This window comes from Protopterus annectens, chromosome 16.part0, assembly GCF_019279795.1.
Source record: "Protopterus annectens isolate FY-2018-M chromosome 16.part0, PAN1.0, whole genome shotgun sequence".
In the NCBI taxonomy this organism is placed as follows: domain Eukaryota; kingdom Metazoa; phylum Chordata; order Ceratodontiformes; family Protopteridae; genus Protopterus; species Protopterus annectens.
The window spans coordinates 375,780,803-375,800,305 of NC_056750.1; the positions used below are offsets into that span (position 1 = coordinate 375,780,803).

The 19,503-nt window shown below is 39.8% G+C and overlaps 1 protein-coding gene across 1 annotated transcript in view; it reads left to right on the plus strand.

Moving 5' to 3' along the window:
* ABCA2 (ATP binding cassette subfamily A member 2) overlaps window positions 1-19,503 on the plus strand; it is a gene marked incomplete in the record, with an annotated part of 2,505,641 nt that overhangs the window by 1,781,627 nt on the left and 704,511 nt on the right. Inside the window, 3 exon segments of the mRNA XM_044058216.1 lie at window positions 860-1,056; window positions 7,792-7,974; window positions 13,294-13,478. Coding sequence (XP_043914151.1) covers window positions 860-1,056; window positions 7,792-7,974; window positions 13,294-13,478 — 565 coding nt within the window.

The following is a 19,503-nucleotide window of genomic DNA, read 5'->3' on the forward strand; positions in this document are numbered from 1 at the left end:
GGCAAGAGCAGATACCAGTTTTATATTGGAGATGTCCCAGTGTCCAAAGGGATGGATGTCCCCCACACCTGTAGAGAGGATGGGTTTTGAGCTGTGGAAATCAAATTGGATGTTAGGCTTTTAGTGGCAGAAGTCCAAATAGTCAGGACTATTGCAAGAGTGGTCACTTCATCATCTATTATTATGGTACGTTCTTATGTAATTGTACCGTCTATCATGGAGTGTACTGAGGCAAAGGACAAAAGACAAGTGACTACACTGCTCCTGTCATATATTTGAACTGCCTAATGTACCCATCGAGTGGCTCACTAAAATAATAAACTTATTTGGGGTACACAGAACAGGATTTCTAGTTCTAGCTATGCCTTAGACATTTCTAATGTGCTATGATTGCTGCTTAAATCCCTTCAATATTTTGACATCTCTATAAACTCTTAAGTGATGTAACATGAGACAGAAAAAAACAGTTTAATTTTTTATAGCAAACTCGCAGTTTGTCACTTGATAGTATACAAGGTACCACAAAAGTCAGTCAAGGGAATATTAATGCCACTGTGTACACATTCAGGATTTGTTTTTGTCTAACCCTTTGTGTATTTTTCAATATTTATTTATTTATTTATATATATTTATTTACTTGCTGGCTTATTTTGTTATATGGTATTAAAGAAAGGCATGCTTTATAAATGCATATGAGCAATTGCTTGTTCATTATATTTCATGTCATGCACTGAATGCTGTGTATTGTGATGCAGTAAAAAAGTTTCCTATGATGCCATTGTATTTGTACATGATTCACTCACTGCTTTGAAAAGTGGAATCGTTTAATGGTTTTTTCTTTCTAATTTCTCTCCATCAGGATGATTGAAGACCTAGAACTGTCAAACAAGAGGCACTCATTGGTGCAGACCCTTTCAGGTGGAATGAAGAGGAAGTTGTCAGTTGCCATTGCCTTTGTAGGTGGCTCTCGTGCTGTGATTCTGGATGAGCCCACTGCTGGTGTGGACCCATATGCTCGACGAGCAATCTGGGATATAATCCTAAAGTACAAACAAGGTGAGAGTAAAACATAATGTGGCTAGGAATTTCAAAACGTATGATAGGCCACTGCATAGTAGATAAGACATTTTGTGAGGCTGAATAAATGGGTTCTGTCAGCTCCCATTTGGACAATGCATCAACATAAGCCAGTTGCTTAACATCATGTGGCTGCAGGTATGTCCTGTGAAAGGAAATTTGAGTTTTCCAGTAAAATTAGATGGTGACTAAAAATTAAGAAGAAAACTTGCTGATGTATTTATTTACTGAAATATACATATCAATTTGCTCAAAATGTGCGTGTGTGTGTTTGTGTGTGTGTGTGTGTGTCTGTGTGTGTGTGTGTCTGTGTGTGTTTGTGTGTGTGTGTGTGTGTGTGTGTGTTTGTGTGTGTTTGTGTGTGTGTCTGTGTGTGTGTGTCTGTGAGACTGTGTGTGTGTGTGTGTGTGTGTGTGTGCTCGCTCGCATATATATGTATATGCTTCTGACTTTGACATCACCGATAATGATATTTCATTTTAATTTATTTATTTGAAATTACACAGGGAAACAAAATAATCATTTCTGGCGAATAGATTGCACAAAAGAAAAACATGTGTCTGCAGCTAGATTTTCTTCCATCTACTTCTAAATTGAAAAAGATCATTGTGTCCTACCTACAGTAGCTAAATTTCTTGGCAGAGACACAAGTGCAGAGAACTCAAAATTATAAGTTGGGGAGATGTGGCCGAGATAGTGAATAGTTAACCATACCTCTCAACTGTCCAGATTTTCACAGAATGTCCAGATGTCCTTCATGGATGCATCTGCAGTCATAACAACTGGGTTGTCCTGTCGTCAGGCAGCCCTTCAGTCGGCCGGATTCCAAAGTCCGGGTCTGGCTTCGGCTGATGTCGGGTATAAAGGCATCAGGTCAGATCCAGAGATTACAAAGTCAATAACTGTTTAACTTGTGGGAAACAAATACCTCATAAAGATTTCCAAGCAGCCTGTTCGCCTGTGTTTTCATTCAACCGACGCGCGGCAAGCGGGCCGGGGCGTCTTGCTGAACAGAACCATGGTTAAGCAAACAATTTTACCTACTACAGTGGTTACTAGTGACTTATCAGACACCATGGTGCTGCTAGGCCTCCTGCAGCCATGTCTATTAAGGCCTTTGCCAGGGCTAAAGCAGCCAAATCTACTAAATCAGTGCCTGTTAAACCCCTCAACCAGGCCCACTTCTAGTTCACAAATGCTTACTCTGGCAGAAGATTTAATATCCTTAATTTAGGGATCTCAATCTCACCCAGACAGGGCCTCTCAGGCCTGTGTCCTCTGATGATTCTGCGGATGACTCAGATATTACAGACCAGCCAGAGGCTCCTTTCTCCAATTATGAAGACTCAGATGCTGAAGAATCCATTCCAGCTGCTTCTCCACCAGAAGAATTCTCCTTTGGGAAACCTTACATGCCATGAGAGAACAATTCCAATGGCAGCAACAGGATTTCTCAGATTCCAGAAAAGACTTAGGACTTTTCTGCACCTACCACAACACAGGCCCTTAGCTATACCTCCTGTCCTCTCTGTTGTGGACGATGCATTTAATGATGTTTGCACTGCACCAGATTCCTTACCTCCAGCACCTGCCAAACCAGATAGATTTTACAGGGTGCCTGACACTCATCATCACCTATACAAGGCCCCACTTGCAGAAACTATATCCCAGGGGCCTAAGGCAGTAGCCTCGACCACAGCAAAACCCTATTCCTTCTGAAAGGGAAGCCAGGTCTTTAGACAGATGGGGCAAAAAGGTTTACAACTCTGCTACTCTCTCAGCTAGAGCTTTAAACTGTCAGTTTCACATGATACAATACCAAGAGTTTATGCTTGATCAGTTAACTAAAAAGCTATCATCTGATGACTCTATAGATAAGAAATGTCTATTAGAAATGGTAAATAACATACAACAGGTTAGTAACCATTCCTTAAAATGTGGCTATGATGCACTGGAGGCTTCATTTAGATCAGCCATGACTGGCACAGTGATAAGAAGACATGCATGGCTGAAGGAACAAGTCTTACCGATCATGTTAAAGTTAAGTTATTAGATGCTCCTATGGATAAGACCAGTTTGTTTGGTACACCTGCTCAGCAGGTAATGAAGAAAATGGAAGAAAAGGCAAAATCTGTACAAACGGTTAAAGATTTCTTGCAGGTTCAGCCCCCAAGGTTTAGCAGGAACTGGCCTGCCAAAATTGGTCATTTCCTGATTCCACAAGATCCCAAAAGGCAGAAATCAATCCAGAGACAGTGGCAAGGTAATAACAGAGGCACAGGCACAGCTACTACCACTACAACAGGACAATCACAGTGACTTGATTCTAACTCGGAACAAATAGCAGCACCATTAAAATTAACCTTATTTTAAGAACTGGCACTATATCACAAAAGACAAGTGGATTTTGCAAACCATAGACCAAGGTTACCGCTTCCACTTCCACACTTTACCAGTCAAAGAAGAATGCCAAATCTGCCTCCAAATCAAAAACAGAAGCTCTACAGCAGATAATGCAATTAACAAAGATGAGAGCTGTGGAAAAAAAGTTGGAGACCTATTCTAACCTGTCCACCTTAAACACATGCATCATTGTCCCAAAATTCAAAATGCTGACCCTACAGCAACTTCTTCGAAGATACCTCAGATTTCTTGCAGGATCAGAGCACTATCAATTCTCCAAATTTATCCATACCTGGACGACTGCCTGATAAAGCAAGCTGACAACAGATTTACAAAGGGTCATTTACTTGCTACAAGCACTGGGATACACAGTCAATTTACAAAAGTCAAGGCTGATTCCATCCCAAACAAGGACATTCTTGGGCTGAAATTTGGACACAGAAAACAAATGGCATTACTAACTGCAGAAAAACAAAAGAACTCAGAACAAGCTATCAGCAAGAAAAGTTCTGCAGGCCTTGGGCTTCATGGCATCATGCATAATCTTGGTTCCACATGCCAGACTGCATATGAGAAAACTACAGTGGTACCTAAAGAATTTATGGTCCCAACACAGGCACAGCCTAGAAGCAGAAATTCCACTACTCCCATGCCTAAAACAGGAGTTCCTATGCAGTCAAACCCAGGCCTACCCTTTCACAACTATCAAGCAAGCCAAACCATCACAACAGATGGGGGCTCACATGCTGGACAAATACAGGACCAGCTCCATCTGCACATCAACCTAAAAGAAATGCTGGCAGTAAAGCTGGCAATCCAAAAATTCAGACCATTTCTCAAAGAAGGCCACTTAATGATAAGGACAGACAACACCACAGTCATGTGGTACATCAACAAACAGGGAGGCACTCATTCATACCCCCTATGCAGAATGACTTTGGACCTTTGGAACCTGGCACTCAGCTACAACATCCAGTTACAGGCAATGTTTGTACCGGGAAAGGAGAACACTCTAGCAGACATGTTAAGCAGAACCACCTCGGATGCTCACGAATGGATGCTACAAAATGGGGAATGCCACAGATAGATCTCTCAATCACCAGCTCAAAAAATTCTGCACAAGGACATTCCATCCACTTGCATGGAAAGTGGATTCTTCAGCTGGAAAGGTCTAACAGCATATGCATGCCCACATCTTCCCTTGATACACAAGGTATTACTAAAAATCAAGGAGGGATAATCCTGATAGCTCCAAACTGGCCGAGACAACACTGGTACCCATTGCTGAGGAGCATGTCTGACAAAATGTGGTCAATACCCTGATGCCTTTGATGTTAACTCAGAACAACTACAGCATCATGCATCCAAACCTAAAACGTTGCAATTGACTGCATGGCACATCACATAGCAGCAACTAATCCAGATCTCTCCCAAAGGGTTAAAGACATTATCCTTGAAGCCCGCAGACCTTCAACTAGAAGGAACTATGCAGGAAATGGAAAAGGTTTGTTATTTGGAGTGCTGAAAGAGGAAAAGATGTATTCTGGAGTACTTGGCAGCGCTTCTGCATACAGGCCTGTCCTATTCCTCCATCAAGATACATGCATCAGCTATTTCAGCAGAATACACCTTTGATCCACCTGTCTTCTCCCTCTACTCAGGCAGTTCCTCAGAGGGATCAAGAATGTAAAACCTCCTAGGAAACCACCACTGCCAGCTTGGGATTTGAACTTTGTGCTAGAAAAGTTTTGAACCAGCAGCAACAGCAGACCTACAGCATCTATCATGGAAAACTGCTTTCCTACTGGCAATAACCTCAGCAAGGAGGGTTTCTGAACTTCAGGCCCTAATGGCAGTACAACCCTTCCTAATCTTCCACCAAGATAGAGTGTCCATGAGGACTAATCCTACATTTATGCCTAAGGTGGTATCCAGAGTGTCTTTAAACCAGGCAATCCACCTACCTACCTTCTTCCCCAACCCACAAAACAGAGGGGAAAGAATACTGCATACCTTGGATGTACACAGACAGCTACGCTACTACCTGGACAGAACAAAAGTAACAGAAAAACTGACCAGCTTTTTGTAGCCTATGCAACAGGAAGGGAAGGAAAAGCAATGTCCAAACAGACAATCTCCAAATGGATAGGAAATTGCATACGATTCTGTTACTCCTTCCATGGAAAACCAATTCCACAGAACATACGGCCTCATTCTACAAGAGCAACAGCCACTACCACAGCCTTCGTGGCAACCAAGGACATTATTGACCTGGACCTCCGTGCATACATTTGCCAAGCATTATAATTTACCTCTGTATTCCAGATCCCGAGCAGGGTTTGCCACTGCTGTACTGCAAGGGATCCTAACCACACCATAATCTATTCTTCCTCCTCCCCTAGTTGGCTATGGTATTCTACCCAGTTGTTATGACTGCAGATGCATCCATGAAGGACATAGTACAGTTTTGTACCTACCATAAATGTAGATGTCTGAACTGGATAGCATCTGCAGTCATCCCTCCTTCCCCTCTGTGGTACTCCTAGGGTATTTACCCTCCTAATAGCTAGCTGGTGGGGGGAGTCTCTTATGGTGTATTTGTTTGTATATATGTACATACATGCTTATTTTTTGTGTTTGCCTTCTACCTTTTTGGAAACATTGGCATTTTACCCAAAATTTAGCCTTCCAAGAGGGCAACTGGCATCTGGGGCAAGAAACACTGAGGAAAATGCTGATGCCTTTATGACCAGCAGAGATGACGCCGGGTGAAGTCACGACATCAGCGAGCCGGACCGACTTTCGACTGAAGGGCTGCCTGACGACAGGACAACCCAGTTGTTATGACTGCAGATGCTATCCAGTTCGGACATCTACATTTATGGTAGGTACAAAACTGTACTGTTTTTGCCTCATATTTTTGGTCTCTTTCTTAGGTACTTACGTATTATCGCAACCAGATTTTTGCGATAATACGGCTTGCTTCTCGGTGTGTGACTGTAACCAGAAATGTATGCAGAATCACACAGGGAATGTTATCTGTAAAAAAAAAACACTCTGTTGAGGTAGGAGCAGTGTAGTACTACAAAAATGACTGTTTGTTTGAACCTATGCCGCTTCCCGACATCATGTCAGTCTTAGTGCTTTTCCAAGTCCTGTTATGTGTGCACGCAACAGAGCAGAGCTGCGTCTGCAGCATATATTCCTTTCCCCAGAACTAGCAGCCCAGAAGGGGTAAAAAGCAACTGACAGTTCACACACCATTCAAAAAGGGGGAGAAAGGTAACACCTACAGACGTGATTCAGTTATTATTAAACACACACATCACAGAAAGCAGGGAGTGTGAAATGTTCATGTGAAAATGCAGAAGCGCGAAAGACTGTTTCAGGAAAAGTGAAATCTTACAACCTGCACGTTTGCTAAGGGGGACAAAGACATAGAGATAGCCAGTCAAAATCTTTCAGATGACGAAAATAAAATCTGAGTACTGGCAATGAACATAAGGATGGTATATTCCCGATTAACTTAGCCTATATTGCGCTTGTAATCAGGAAGGCAGGATCTACCATGCGCTGCATGCAGCAGTATGTAGTTCACTGGCAAAGTGAGACATGTCAGTCAGGACTCCAAAATTTGGCAGTTAGTCCTCTCCCTGCCTCAAAACCATGTGTGCCACAATTTAACTTACTTACTTACACTCCCTTCTCCAGCTTAATAGACCTGCTGTCTCAGACATGGGACTAAATTAGCAACCGTGAAAATCTGGTTGCGATAATACGTAAGTATCCTTTCTTATAACATGTTGGTTTACTGGCATATCATTTAGGATTGAAGTCAGAAAATGAGTTACAGACTTCCTACCCTTCGGAAAATCAGTGTTAATGTAAACTCTTGTTATTCTGTCAACTTTCTAAGTTTGGAAGAGCACTATTTAAAAATTGCTTCTATTTTAGGGCCTTTGTCCTCCCATTATTTATGGCTTTGTGCAGATTTCTTGCTCTAAGAGGTTGAGAGGTATGCAGCTAAGAGCTCTTGCAAAGTGTTGCATTAACAACATGTGAAAGTGAATCACCAGATGGCAGGCACAGACTAGCTGTATGTCAGTAGTACACTGACTTTATGCGTCAAGTTTTTGTGGTTTTGGACAGAGTTGTACAAGAACTGACTTTTTCTAATTCTGCAGTTTAGTTTTAACTTCAGAAATGATGCTGCTTGTACATTCTGTAATTGTGTAGTACAAAGACAGTGCAGAATGCCCAGGTGTTGCTGCACTTTTGTCTTCATATTGAATTAACTATTTTTTTTTCCAGGAAGGACCATCCTGCTTTCTACACACCACATGGATGAGGCTGATCTGCTAGGTGACCGAATTGCCATTATCTCGCATGGAAAACTCAAGTGCTGTGGCTCACCTCTCTTTCTCAAGAGCACTTATGGAGATGGCTATAAGCTGACACTTGTGAAGAAGCAGTTGGACTCCCGAAACAATCCAGGTTGGTGTATTGGAATGCCATAAACTTTCTATATCGGTTTGGTGGACACCAAGAATTACTCCAATTCATCCTTTTGGTAGATTTAAGAAACTGAAAACCACAAAAGTTCACGATTCCAGAAAACCAAAACTGAAGAAACACCACTGGCATAGCCAAGATAAAAGTATACCAAAAATTTGCATAAACTTGCGTTTATTAGTCGCTTTCATCAGAGAAATATTGTAATTTAAAATTTATATTTGAAAAAAATGAAGTAATAACTGGTAACAGGTTAACTAACTGTAATAGAGCCCTAAGTATGTTTAAATGTGGTTGCTGTAATACCTGTAGGTATATTTTGGAAGGACCATACATAAGTTTAGCACACTTGCCTTATAATATCAAAGTCCCTGGTCATTTCAGTTGTAAAAGTAAAGGGTTGATTTACATTGGGGTGTGTTCCCACTGTAGTGCCTTTTACATTGGGATGATCACTCATACATTACATACTAGAATTAGGGAGCATTATTACGATATAAAAAAGAAATTGCCACGGTGGTACGGCGGTAGCGTTGTTAACTCACAGCAAGAGGTTCTCCCGTTCGATTCTCGGCTTGGCTTGGGAGTGCCTTCTGTGTGGAGTCTGCATGTCCTCCCCGTGGTTGGGTAGTGTTCGAAAGACATAGGTTCATAGGTTCATAGGTTCATACTAGGCTATCTGCCGGGAACTATACCCATTATTTTGCTGTGCCTCTGTCGAGCAGTGACACTGAGGTAATCCCTGGGGTATATTTATGATCCCATCCATTGGTCAAGATTTCTCTTGAACATGTGCTCTGCCTCACATATATTTGTTCCACAGCATAGGAGTCTTTGGGTGATGAATCTATCCCTCCAGCGTTTAAGTCTCCGCCCTTGTGGCTCTGGTGGATCTAGATTTTTGAGGTGAAGCATATTCATCAAATCTGGGTTTGACATGGCCTTGTATGTTAGGCAAAGGTCACCTCTGAGCAAGCAGCTGTTGGACTGAATAGAGCTGGAGTTCTTTCAGGGCAGCATAGGACAGATTTTTGAGACCCTTTATCCTTTTGGTGAGGAACTTTGTGGTCTCTCCAGCTGCTGCAAGTGTCGGGTCAGATACATTGGGCATTGTACTCAATCATTGGTCTGATGAGTGATGAGTAAAGGAGACCATGACCTCCCTTGATCTAGATGAGAATCCTTCATGATAAGGTGGGCAATGTAGAAGGTCTTCCTAACTACTTTAGCTACATGGGTGTCGAATGACAGACTACAATCAACCTGGGTCCCCAAGTCCCTGATAACTTCTTCTGTGCTCAGTGGATTGCCACCTATTTGGTAGCTATGGCTCTGGCACCAGTTATCCGTTTCTGTGAGACCCTTTGAAGGATATCCGTGTCAGATGTGTTTTTCTACTATGGCTCAGTTTTGCGCAGTCTGCAAACTTTGTTGTCAATAACCCTCCTGTGTTTGCTTGTACGACAGGCTTTGAGTCTGACATGGCGCCAGCAACTCTGACCCTGTGGGTTCTGTCACTCAGCCAGTTTGCAACCCATCTTGTGATGTATGGGTTAACATTTTGCCAGATCCAGGTAGGCTGTATGGACTGCCTTTCCCTCATCAATGGCTTTGGTGACTGTTTCGAAAAAGTCAACCAAGTTTAAAAGGCATGATCTGCGTGTGCATAAATGGGCGTGCCTTCGTTGAAAGTTGGGCATTGAGCTGGCACCTCGGCGTTTTGTAAAAATCTACTGCCAATCATTAGCGGAACAGAGTTCCGTTGTGGCGACCCCTTACCAGGAAAACACAAAAGACAAACAACAACATTACGATATAAAAAAGAAAGATGTTAAAAATGCTTTTAATAAGCATACACTTAGATGCCCTTAGTACAACAAATTTCAGTACCGGAACAAAAGGAACTGGATGTGAGGGGTGTTGATTTTAAAACTCTGTTAGAACAAAGAGAAGCTTTGTGGCAGATAACTTTAAATTCTGGTCAAGAACCTGGATTAAATGAGGCTGTGAATATTAAATGTTTTTTAAAACACCGTAGGATGTATGTTAAAAAACAACTTTGTGATACTGGTCATTTTTTCTGTATTTTTACCTTGTTAATTTATTTTAATAATGTCATAATCGAAGGGCATTTTCTATTGGTTCATTCTGATTATTTAAACCTGTATTGTTAGTGAGTTAATATATCTGTTTTTTCTGAAGAAGTCTCTGATGAAAGTGAGTAATAAATGCAAGTTTACGCTAATTTTTGGTCTACCTTTGTCTTTGGCTATTCCAGTGGTGTTTCTTCAGATTTAAGAGACTCTTAAGTCCAGGGTTGCTAAAATGAGGCATCCTTTCTTATGGAATGTTTGTTAATAAACACCCTGGGATAGCTAAGTATGTGGCTGGAAATCCACAGCTCAGTTTGAGGGAGTCCAGGGAAGCCAACTGCAGGACAAATCCTCAAAACAGTCCCAAGTAGTTAGATGACATTAGGAAACATATACAGCAATGCACCTCTTCTATTCCCTCATACTTCTCATTGACAATGATGAGTTTTCAAGATTGTTAGTAATTATTTTCCACACTTTTAACCACTGTCAAACCATTTAAAATAATTTTTTTCTGAAAATGTGGTATAAAACATGTTTTACAAGTCGTAAACACAAGAAAATAGTAGTAGGCATACTGCATAACAGCTACTTTGATGTTTTTTTTTTGTCTTGGTGATGGTGTTAACCTTAACTACCTTGTCATGAATAACAGACACATCACTATCAAGGTCTGATTTGCCTGTCATTCACAACACTGTGATTAAAAATGTTTCTACCCCCCCCCCCAACATGGCAAGCTTTAATACTGAAGAACTGTGCATTGCTTGTTTGATGCTTTAGCTGACATTTGCAGGCATACAGAAGTCTAGCACAGAGGGCTAACAAATAAAGAACACTCACATTGTTCTCATATGCATTCTAGGAATGCAGTGATGTTAAATGATGTTCACACAGTATGCAAATAGGAGCTAACATGATTCTGATATTAATCTAGAGATTTGTAGTCTAATGTTCTGCGCTATTCTGCCATCTTACAACTTTCATCGCTTGTCATTTCATGCTTTGTTGTGTTTGTACTGCTTACCTTGTTTCATACCATAACGTATGCCCTTGTAGAATATTACGTACGTTGTTATATATTTTTAATGATCCTCTGCTATATGTCTTCAAAAATGTTGCATTTTATGCCATTATACAACTCACCACTTGCCTTGTTACATTATATTTCATGCTGTCACGTGATTTATATGGACCATTGCTTGTTGCATTTAGTGACATTCTGATTACTTTCGTTATGCATTATATTTAATATTGATGCTCTACATGCAGCATTTAATGCCATTAAAAGATTTACTTGCTGTATTGCATGTGGTATTTATATTGTGACATGATGTAGCTGCCATCTTTTGTTTCCTTTAATAACATTTCACAGTTATGGAGTACAGTTAATAACCTTAAAGTTTGTAAAATGATAACCTTGTTATGCATTTTTCTTACTTGTGCTTGTTCTGCTAGTTCTGCACGCAATGGGGGCAGCCACAACAGAACAATTTCACATACCTGTAACAGTTTTAAAATCTGCAGTACACTTTATGCTGAGATGCACGCGCACACACACACACACACACACACACACACACGCACGCACTCACACTCACACAGAAAACCTGTTGCAGAGTGGAATGTCTTGAGTTTTTAAAGCTGTTGGTCCATCATAAATATCCATTTCTGGCTGCGTAATATTTTAACATTTTGGACTACTATAGTTATCTTTTTTCTAACTTGGAGTACACTGGAGCAGGTAAACTCCATGTACTACAAATAATTACAGCTGCATTTCTGCAATCAAAACAAACTAGTTGTCTGTTCTTAAATTGAATGCCAATATTCTGAATTTCTTCAGCATCCATTTCTCAAACAGATAACAAGTTGGTTGTGGTTGGAGACCTGATCATATTTCCCTCATGTTCTCCATGCTGTGTTATGTATTTCATTTAATGTTGTTACATGATTACTTGCTGTTTTTCATGCTGCCTTTAATACCATGACGTGGTTTACCTGCCCACATACTTTACATTTAATATAATTACACATCTTGACACCTGCCCTTTTATGAGTTGCATTTAATTTTATTGTTCCACTGGCACTATTAGATGCTGTAGTTAATGCTTTTAAATGCGTTATGACCTGCTCTGTTCCATGTTATATTTAATGTCATCACGTTTATTGCCTGCCTTGTTTTGTGCTGCGTTCAGTGCTGTGACATTATTCATCTTTCCTCCTCAGTGTGGTATTTAATACATTTAAGTTATAATCTGACACTTAAGCAGACAATTAGGGCTATGAGATGCTAGTGATTTTCATCCTGTAGTCCAGGGTTTGCACTCAAAGTCCCCATTTGCTGACCTTGTAGCTCCTGTACGTCTACTGAAAATGGCTTCAATCCAGGTGGATAACTGTGCTAACAAAATGTACTTAAAACCTATGAGGTTCATTACTTGTTCTTTTAAATGTTGCATTAAGGACCAGTTTGTTTCATCAAGGATAATGTTATCGGATCTCTTATCATCAGAGCCACAGTGTATTATTTCCCTCTTGGTTTTGTCACCCGGTATGTACATTTAACAACTTCTCACCCACTACCATACTCAGTTTGAGTGACATATGGCACTTACCCATCTACTCTAAAACGTGACCAGAGTGTTAGGTTGGCATGGTATTGAGGTATTCTGCTTCTCCTTTTCAGTGTTCTATGTCTACTAGATGCATCGTTGTCTTTCTTTTTTTGGAGTTAGTGAGCTTTGATGTGAAGAAAGTGAAATAATGTATGTCAGTGTTTGTGCGTGTCAATTTTTGGGACAGCATGGATATCATGATAACAAACAATTAACTAGATTATATCATCTGTCAGAGTAACATACTTCATGAAGGTGAGGTTATAACAGCTGCTTATATATAGCCATGCTGTCTTGTTTAAGTAAGATATGTTGTACTAGGACTTCATTCCCTCAGCTTATTCTGTTCTAATTATGCCTTATTTCTAGATCTTTTCCCAGCACTGTACTGAATAGCTGTGCCTATCTTATTTGTAGATAGTTTTCCAGCATTTTACTAGTCTGACACCAAATAACTTGGCTTCCTTACACTCTAGTCCATCTGCTGCCTTATCCAAGTTTCTGTAGAGTTATGTTTTGTGTAATTTAGTTTGTATTCCTATGTTGCTACCATCTGTGCTCTTCTAATTCTTTTTATCTGTGCTGAACAGATACTGGGGGACTGCAGAGCTCACCACCTCATTGCTCTCTCAGCTCGTGCTCAGAATCCATTGTAACACAGTTCATTTCAAGGTTTGTCTCTTCCTGCATGCTGATGTCCAACACCAACACAGAACTTTCCTATGTTCTGCCCAGTGAGGCCGTAAAGAAAGGCTGTTTCGAGAGACTGTTTCAGGTATGTTACTACCGTTGCTTAATTTTTAACATCTACTACTTTTGTTGTAAAACATAAATCCCTGTGTAGAAGCAAATGTGCCTCTAGATTCTTAGGTTAGTACTAGGCACGTGGTTTGAACAACCACAAGTAGGCTAGCCATACATCATAGGAAGAATCACCAGCAGATTTACCTCTCTTCTTGACATTAACTATGCTGGTAGTCTCTGTGGTAAACTTGTCTGAATCCACTCAATTATCTAGACATAGCATGAAGGAGGCTAAAGTGTTATGCTGTTTAGCATGCAAGGATATTTTATTCCATGGGTGGGGAATCCTTGGGGTGTTGAACCTATCTCTCCATGAAGTCCTGTTTGTGTTTGTGATATAATGTAAGATTAGTGTTTTGGAGTGAGTGCTACTAACAATCATAAAAATATATAGTAAGATAGAGTCTGTCATTGTCTTTGTGTCAAGATGGATATCTCCGCATAGGAGACTGCTTGAGGTGAAAAAAGTAAGACTGCAATCTACCTTGGCAGCTAAGGGTGCTTAGCCTTTTAATTTATTTGTTTTTATTTCTTTATTTTATTTAAAATTTGTTTACATGGATAGTGCATTGATCACAACTGAGCAGTTTGATTCTTTTGTCTGGGAAAGATTTAAGTCTTTCAAACTGGGATGCATTGCACCTTTGGTAAGCAACATACCAATTGGAACATTATATCCAATGATTGGCCTGTTTAGTGAGGAATATAGGGGACCAAGACCTCTTTGTGTCTTTAGGATACATCTTTAATAATTAAGTGAGCAATGAAAAGAATCCTAAATGTAAAGGATATGTGATGACCCAAAGGTCAGTTCATTGTCGATGACAGTGCGTACATCTCTAACGATGGTATCGCCCTTACGCAGAGCTCCATGTTTTAGATCATCAGCAGGAAAGGCTCGTTTGTCAGATATGAGAATACTAGAGAGCAGATTTGTAGAACTAAACTCCTTTATTGGTAAGCGCTTTCGTTGGCAAAAGTAAGCCAACTTCTTCAGACCATCGAAAAACATACAAGATACAATCCCATGTGAAAAGGAATGCCTTTTATACACAGTGTTAGTCTAATCAAGCAATCGATTAATTAAGTAAAAAACAATCAACAATAAAGATCCGCAAGTAACTATTTGTTTGCTGAACCAGAGATTTGTTTTACATAGGTTTTTCTAAAATTACTAAACCTTAGACAATAAACTTTCTCAAGCCTAATTTATCTCAATATTAAAAATACCAAATCACCCAGCCTTGTGATGGTAACATATTTACTTTAAAATTACAACATTTTTAAAACCATGTATATTAAAAGATCCTAAATGGATCTATTTATTCAAAAAGGCTTGTAATGCTTATCTAGCTAAGGCTTTTATGCTGAGTAAACATTTGATAGATACATACTCATTTAAACCCGGCATAATATAAGCATGGTACGGATCTGCCATGCCACTTCTATTTCCTCGAGTTTAAGTTGCCATGGGCCACCCCTGCTGCTATGGTCTACTTTCTGCAAGACAATAAAACTGAACGTATGGTCTGGGTGTTCTATTATATGCCTTGCTAGGGCATTTGTACTGATCTGCCTATCAATGCTATATTGATGCTCGTATATCCTTTGCTTGAGCTTTCATTCTGTTTTTCCAATATAGTAACCTTCGCATTGGTTGCAGACAGCCCCATATACTAACCCTTGGGAATCACATGCATGTCTACCCCAAATTTGATAGGTCTTATCTCTGATGTTAACCTTATTAGTCACTTTAATATGTTTACATTAGGCACATCTTCCACATTTAAACATACCAGTTTGGCCTCTTAAAGCTTTTTTCGGTCTCTCAACCAAGTTTTTCAAATTGAGACCTCTTCTGTATGTTATAGCTGGTGTTGTGCCCAACATTTTGACTAATTTGTTATCCTGTTGTATTAAAGACCAATTTTTACATATAATCTCCCTAATGCTGTTTGCATCTAGGGAATAGGTTGTTAAAAAACTAGTTGCCCCATTCAATACCTTTTCTTTTCCCTGGGAAATGTTAATAGCATTCCCCACTGGTGGGGTTGTGTAAACTTGTTTTTCTTGTACCAAAGGTTGAAAATACCCTATTGATCTTTTATTACGTACCTCTTCCATCACTTGATCGATTAAGGGTAAAGGATAAGCTCTTTTTAAGAACATTTCCTTGAGGAGATTACACTCCTCTAAGAAATCATCGAAATTGGATACCATCCTCGCTGCTCTTACTTGCCTGTCCCTTAACCACTGCCCTTTTCTGATGGAGGGCATGGCAACTTGTGAAATGTAAGAATGTATTAGAGTATGTGGGTTTTCGATGGATGGTAGAACTAAATTGCCTATTGCTATTGTCTTTACTAAGGTGGATGTCCAAAAAATTAACCTCATTTTGGCCTACTTGGTATGTAAATTCCAAGAATGAAGTAAATGAAGTCATTTCAGTTATAAACCCATTAATCATGTCCATCGGCCCCTCCCACAAGAAGAACATATCATCCTGGTACCTTGTGTACCAGGCCACATGTTCTTTGTATGTTGTACAATTAAATAGGAAGGACCTTTCCCAATAGGCCAAGACACTGTTAGCAAAACTGCACCCACAAGGGGAGCCCATTGCAGTGCCACTCCTTTGAAGGAACAATTTGTCTGAAAAAAGAATATAATTATTCTCCAGTATTATTTCAAGGAGAACTTCTATCAAATTAATTTGCTGATGTTCCATCCCTCTTATGTGAAGGAACTCTCTAACCCATTCAATTCCTGATCGGTGTGGAATGGAGGTATAGAGGTCCTTGATGTCAACTGTAAGGAAAATGTGATGTTCATTAAACTCTAGTGCATTAATGTTTTCCAAAAAATGCCAAGAATCTCGACATACTTGTGTCTCTGACTTAAAAAAACGGTTTCAACTTGCAGTCAACAAACTTGGCATAAGCATATGTCACAGAACCCCTACCATCCACAATAGGTCTAAAGGGTGGACTATTAAGATCCTTATATATTTTAGGGGCACCAAACAATGCTGGAACTACTGGGGCTGGCATGGTCAAAAAATGGTATGTATTCACATCAATGCTCCCTTCAAGAAAAAGGTTGCTCAACATGCTATTAATTTTATTTTATGCTCCATTTAGCTCATTCTGGCTTGCGCTAACATATACATCACTATTTAATAAACTCAACATTCTTGTTTTATAGACCTGTTGGTCCATAAACACCAGCCCACCTCCTTTATCGGGTTTCATAACCCTCACGTTACATACATTAAACAGTTTGAGAAGATCCCGTTCATTAACAGTGATGTTTCTATTTCTGTTATACTTAGCTACACTACAATTAAGTGCATGCCTAATGTCCATTTCACAAATTTTCTCAAACATAGCCAATGATGCTTGGAGCGGCAGGTTGAACAGACTTAAACTGTTAATAAGTCCAGAGTTTTGTCCCAAATCACAAGTCAGATTGAGTTTATGAACAAACATTTTCAAGTCTATAACAGTTCTGACTACGTCAGCTCTGTGGTCCGGAACAAAAGTCAGCCCTTTGGCAAACAAATTGGCCATTTCCTCATCAACTTCCAAAGAGCCAAAATTAAAGATATGGAAGTCTCATTCTGTATTCACTAAAACTTTGGGAAGGCACTGGACTACCTCCTCCTTCTGTTTTGGCGCCTCCTTTGTGGGGCTTGTTTCTTGTTGTGCCTTGGTTGTGCTATTTGTTGCTGGCCGGTATGGGTACTCCGAAAACCCTGCTGAAAATTGTCTCCTATTTGATAGTTCATATTGTTCTGAGCAATAGAGCCCCCCCCCAAAACTTGGTTGTCACCTTGGGCCATTCTGCTGTTGATAATTATGAATGTGCTCACTTCGGCGTACTTCTGTTGTTTGGGGAATGATTATATCATCCTCATTTTCTAAGTCAGTGTCTCCACTCAAAGCACTTGGGCCAGGTGGCCACTCTTGAACCACCATGTCATCAGGTACTAATGGTGGTGGGGGGTAAGCAGTTGCTTTAGCATAAGCATTCACATCCCTGTTAATCTTTTTTCTTTTAATCTCAATGCTTTTATTAATACTAGCGTCAGTGCTGGTAAAAATTCTGGAATACTCATATCTGTAATGCTCAAAATCAGAAGCATTCTTTATAGTCTGTTACAGCAATTCCAAATCCACTTTGAGAGTGGATATCTGTGTAAGATAATGTTTTATCAACGCATCTAACAACTCTGGGCCCTGGTGATTGAATAGTGCTATCAGTTCAAGATGAAATGTTTATTTATTAAGTTGCTAGGGTAACGCCACTGGCGTGACCCTTTCAGCACAATATTCTTAACACATTCTTGCAGATAGGACACTTTGAGTTGATATTTTCTACATTTAAAAAGTTTTGCATCAAACTCATTCAAGTGTCCAACCATGGAGTTGCTATTATTAGATATTTCATTAGTAACTCCGGAGATGTCATTATTAGAAAAAAAGTTGTTGTTATTGAGGTACATACCCATGGAAGGGATGTCACTAGATGATGATGTAGTCCTAGGTTGTAAAACCAACGGCTGAATGCCTGTAGCCAAGTTAACAGAACCTCCATTGTTGTTAACCATCGCTCCAGATTGTGCAGATCTCACCGCTGGTGTCGCCGATAGAAGCTGCAGTTGCCCAGCCAGAATTGATGACATAGATGTGTTACCTCCTGGTGTTCTGGAAGTCCCTGTGTTGTTGGCAGCTTCTACACGCTGCGTGAGCGTATTTACTTGGTTCAGCAACTGGTGTACCAAAACTGTTAAGTCACCCAAGGTATTCACCTCTGAGGCTCCTCCTGGTGAAGCAAGAAATTCCTCCTCTTGTGTAAACAGAGGTTGGGAGTCTGTTCCAAAGCCACTCGCCATAAATAACTTCCGTACTGACAAAAAAACAAAACTAGTGAAGACAAAAAAAGAGAGCAGATTTGTAGAACTAAACTCCTTTATTGGTAAGCGCTTTCGTTGGCAATAGGTAAGCCAACTTCTTCAGACCATCGAAAAACATACAAGATACAATCCCATGTGAAAAGGAATGCCTTTTATACACAGTGTTAGTCTAATCAAGCAATCAATTAATTAAGTAAAAAACAATCAACAATAAAAAAACACAAGTAACCATTTGTTTGCTGAACCAGAGATTTGTTTTACATAGGTTTTGTTTTTTTGTCCGTACGTAAAATATGAGAATACTACATTTTTTTACATTAGGTCTAAATCCATGGTCAGAATGCAGGTGCTGAGTCTTTGTGTTCCTTGTAGAATTCAAGAGTCTGTGGGGGAACCAGTAACTGCATACAGTTTGGAGTCATCCACAAACCTTGGACATATGTCTTCTCATCAGACAAGTAGATCCATCTTATGCCTTCTGTGATATGTATTATTGACATGACATTGCCTCACCTTCTGTGGCAAGGGATCCTTTTCTGTTTCTTATCTTTGTCCTTGAGAATATTCTAGGATCTTGTACCGTCATAATTTATCCCTTATCTACATGTAATTTTTCTAAGGGGTTTTCTCTTCTCTTGTGTTGCATTTAGGATGTGAAAATGTCTAGTGCGTTTTTTGTATTGGGTAGATGAGTATACAATGACTTTTGTCTTGTTTAAGACATGGGTTTTTATCTGGGCTGTATTTTTATTTATACTTGAATCTGGAAGTTTTCTAGTATTGTTGATGGTTGTTTAAAATTGTGAATGTATGCCTTAGTAGTCACAAGCTCTACTCCAGACCTTGGCTTTACCCATTTATAGATTTCTTTGCTCACTTTGTTTGCTTGATATACCTAAATCTTAACACTTGTATCTTTATTTCTGAAGTGGATTTCTGTTTCATGTTTATTCTTGCTTATGTGAATATGTATGGTATACACAGATGTATTGTCTGTATCTGCATATTGATTCATAGTCTGACTTTGACTGTTTGTCCCTTTCTATTTCCAAAAAAAGGTTTCTGTTCAGTATTCTGTAGT